Source organism: Arachis hypogaea, chromosome 19 (assembly GCF_003086295.3).
Source record: "Arachis hypogaea cultivar Tifrunner chromosome 19, arahy.Tifrunner.gnm2.J5K5, whole genome shotgun sequence".
In the NCBI taxonomy this organism is placed as follows: domain Eukaryota; kingdom Viridiplantae; phylum Streptophyta; class Magnoliopsida; order Fabales; family Fabaceae; genus Arachis; species Arachis hypogaea.
Window position 1 is genome coordinate 61689793 of NC_092054.1, and position 3503 is coordinate 61693295.

Sequence of the window (3503 nt, forward strand, 5' to 3'; positions counted from 1 at the left end):
AATTTTCCTTTTCATAATGACTGTGATATTTAAAAATAATATCCCCATGATAATTATAGGTTGTTGAAATTGCCATTGAGCCTGAGACAGAGGAACGGCTGCCGTTGAAATTCTTAATATGGTTTTTGGCTAAATTTTGTTTCAACCTAAACCATTAGAGAAGTGTAGTTTATGTATATTTAGAAAATCAGTGGAATTTTTCTGGAAGTTTACATAATTTATTAAAAAGTTATATTTTGATATTTATTTTGCAAAAGTTATATTTAGATAAATTTAAAATTTATTTGTTTTATTTTAATAAATTGCTCTATTTTAAATATACACTATTTTTAAAAAATTGTATCAAAGACATAATATTTTAAACATACACTATTTTTAAAAAAATTTATCTCTTTAGCCAAATAATACTATTTATCATTATTATAATTAACAATGTATAATTAGCTAATAACTATTCATTAATATTAATGATAACATTAATTAATCAAATTTTTAAATACTTTTTACAGTAATTAAAAGTAATCGGATTCTCTAATTTCATAAAAGTTATAATTTAAAAATTATAATAATATTTTTTTTGTTTTTAAAAGTTAAATTCTTTTAAATATTTTTAAAATTGAAAATAGGATCCTGAATTTCAATTTTAAAAAAATTATAATATTAAAATTGAACTTTCTAATTTTTGTTTTTTGAAAATTAAAATATTATTTAAAACCATATTAATTTTTTTTCCTTGGTTATATTTTTTTCTAAAAATAAAAAGGGAGTAAAAAGGGGTGGGAATAATAATGCATATGTATGGTATGGCAATGGCATATATCATATGTATGCATGTTTGAATTGATTGATGTGGCCAAAAGAGGAGTGAGAGAAAATAAAAGAAAGAGAAAAATATAGTTATTAATAATGGTTGATATGTCTGGTCATCTTTGGTCACCATCATCACTGGTGACTGCCAAAGTTTTGTCCTGTTTTGGAATAACACACACTCTTACTCCCACTTCTCCATTTTAACCCTTGGTCACTTTTCTTCCTTCAGTCTCTCATTTTCTTCGTCATGGTAACATACTAACATATCATAAAACTCCCACTTCACTTCTGATTCTCTTACACTTATTTATTTATTTGTTTAATAAATATATAAACACATTTAAACGAGCGAGCAGACACGCCCTTCGGCCTTATGATTTTTTTACTTGGTCTTTTAACCGAAAAATAAAATATACAAATTTTACATTATTAATAGGCATATATACATATATAACATGTATGTAGTGAATAGTGTTTAATCGTTGTCTTTATTTAAATAAATAACCTACAACAATAGAATTAATCATTGCATACAAGAGCTAATAAAGAAACTAATAAAATTTCTGATAACCTGACAATCCATTATATTTCAATTCCATTCCCGACCAATAATTATATATAAACTAGTCACCACTACCACTCTTAAGCAGCATTAACCTCCAACCAAACCATAACTAACCAGCTTCTTAATAATTACTACTCACACTCTCTTCCTATCACTTTCTCCCTTTCTTTCTTTCTTTCTATCTCTATCTGACAACGAGAATGTACACATACAAAATGAAAACCACGCATCCCTCTCTTATAATAGCTTAGCCTAATATCTCTTCTACTGTCACTGCCCAGGTTTCTCTTTCTCTGCATGATTCTCAAATTACTATCACGGGAAACCACTTATTATTATAATTATTTATTATATATAATAAGTTCAGATGATGGAAAAATCTCAAACCCTAGCTAGTTCTTGAATCTCATAGTACTGTTTTGAAAGAAAGAAAAAAAAATCTTACTCTGATCTGTTGCAAGATCCAACCGTAAAATCTGTAGATCTTACAGAGTGTAGGCATGGATTTGGTTTCTGAATCATCACCACCAGCATCAAACGCCAAAGCTCCGACAACCACCACCGTCAACGGTGTTGGCGGAGGAGGAGGAAGTAACAGCGTTGTAGCCGTTTCTGCATCTTCGTCTTCTTCTTCTTCTCCTTCATCGAGCCGTTATGAGAATCAAAAGCGGCGAGACTGGAATACGTTCTGTCAGTACCTCCGCAACCACCGTCCGCCGCTCTCGCTGAACCTCTGCAGCGGCGCACACGTGCTCGAGTTCCTTCACTACCTCGATCAGTTCGGGAAAACGAAAGTTCACAACCATAACTGCCCCTTCTTCGGCCTCCCGAACCCTCCGGCGCCCTGCCCCTGCCCGCTCCGCCAAGCCTGGGGCAGCCTCGACGCCCTCATCGGCCGGCTTAGGGCGGCCTATGAAGAGAACGGCGGCAGGCCGGAGTCCAACCCGTTCGGCGCCAGAGCCGTTAGGATTTACCTTCGTGATGTCAGAGATTTTCAGGCCAAAGCTAGAGGAGTCAGTTATGAGAAGAAGAGGAAGAGGCCGAAGCCCAAGGTCAACAATAATGGCTGTGCCATGTCCGCCGCTGCCACTACTACTACTTAATGAAATGAAACGAAATGTTTCATCAACAGGTATATCAGCATCTATCACAAGTGTTATATAAATGAAAAATGTTTTTGACCTTTTTTTTTCTTATACTCATTGTGTACTTTTTCGAGTAGAAATTACATTCGATTTTATAATAATAAATCGAAGAGTAATCGCACACAATGGATATAAGAATTGTGAATTAATTATTGGTCTGTTGCGTATCTTGATGTTTATAAGTTAATGTGTTCTTATTAGAATTTCAAGTAATTTGTGCTTTTCTCTATTGGAATTTTAATCAGGTGGCTTTATTTGTTGCCTTCTATGTCTATCTATCTATCAAGTCGCGTCTTCTAATTCTGTACCTTCTCCATTTAAAGAGTTTTTTTGAGATGGAATTTTATTGTTCTTAGCTTCTTGTTGTGAGTTGGGAGTAAGAAATAATGGATATAGTAGTGGAAATGAATTTACAACTGCCATGAATTTCTGCGTTGAAGAATGTTAGGGCCATTAATTTTGATGTTTTGTAACCATTAATTGGCCATCAATAATGATTTTAATAGTGTGAGATTATATCTAATGGTGAGAGATCACTCATTTTTATTTTGATGGTTAAGTACTGGGCACAAAACACAAAAATTGCTGGTCTCTACACTTTTCCTTTATGCATCTGCGCTGTTAAATATCGACAATTAATTAATACTAAATAAGGCAAGTTCTGACCGTTTTTTTTTTCTACCTAACATTAATATATATTGTGATTATACAAAATAACAAAATAGTCTAAAACAGTTTAAATGATTTTATTTTGTATTTTTATTTACTGTTTATCTTAATTATTTTATATTTTTAAATATAATTAGAATAATTAAATAATATTAAATATGTAATTAGAAATATTATACATATATTTTTTAAAAACAATGTTTCACTGCAAATAAAATATTATCATTTTTTATCATTATTTGACGAATAATAATTTGTACTTATATTTAAAGGTTTTTGCACATTTAAATTAATATAATTTATACTTATTTTTT

General features: G+C 31.2%; 1 protein-coding gene across 1 annotated transcript; it reads left to right on the forward strand.

The window, feature by feature from the left end:
- The first annotated feature begins 1423 nt into the window (after positions 1 to 1423).
- Positions 1424 to 2824, forward strand: LOC112779335 (protein LIGHT-DEPENDENT SHORT HYPOCOTYLS 1-like). Its single transcript, XM_072227437.1, has one exon. It carries the CDS (start codon positions 1876 to 1878, stop codon positions 2476 to 2478), a length of 603 nt encoding a protein of 200 aa, XP_072083538.1. The 5' UTR covers positions 1424 to 1875; the 3' UTR covers positions 2479 to 2824.
- Positions 2825 to 3503: the final 679 nt, after the last annotated feature.

What these genes read in the sequence shown, in the direction of transcription:
- LOC112779335 (XM_072227437.1), top strand. Translation starts at nt 1,876, where the DNA reads ATGGATTTGGTTTCTGAATCATCACCACCAGCATCAAACGCCAAAGCT.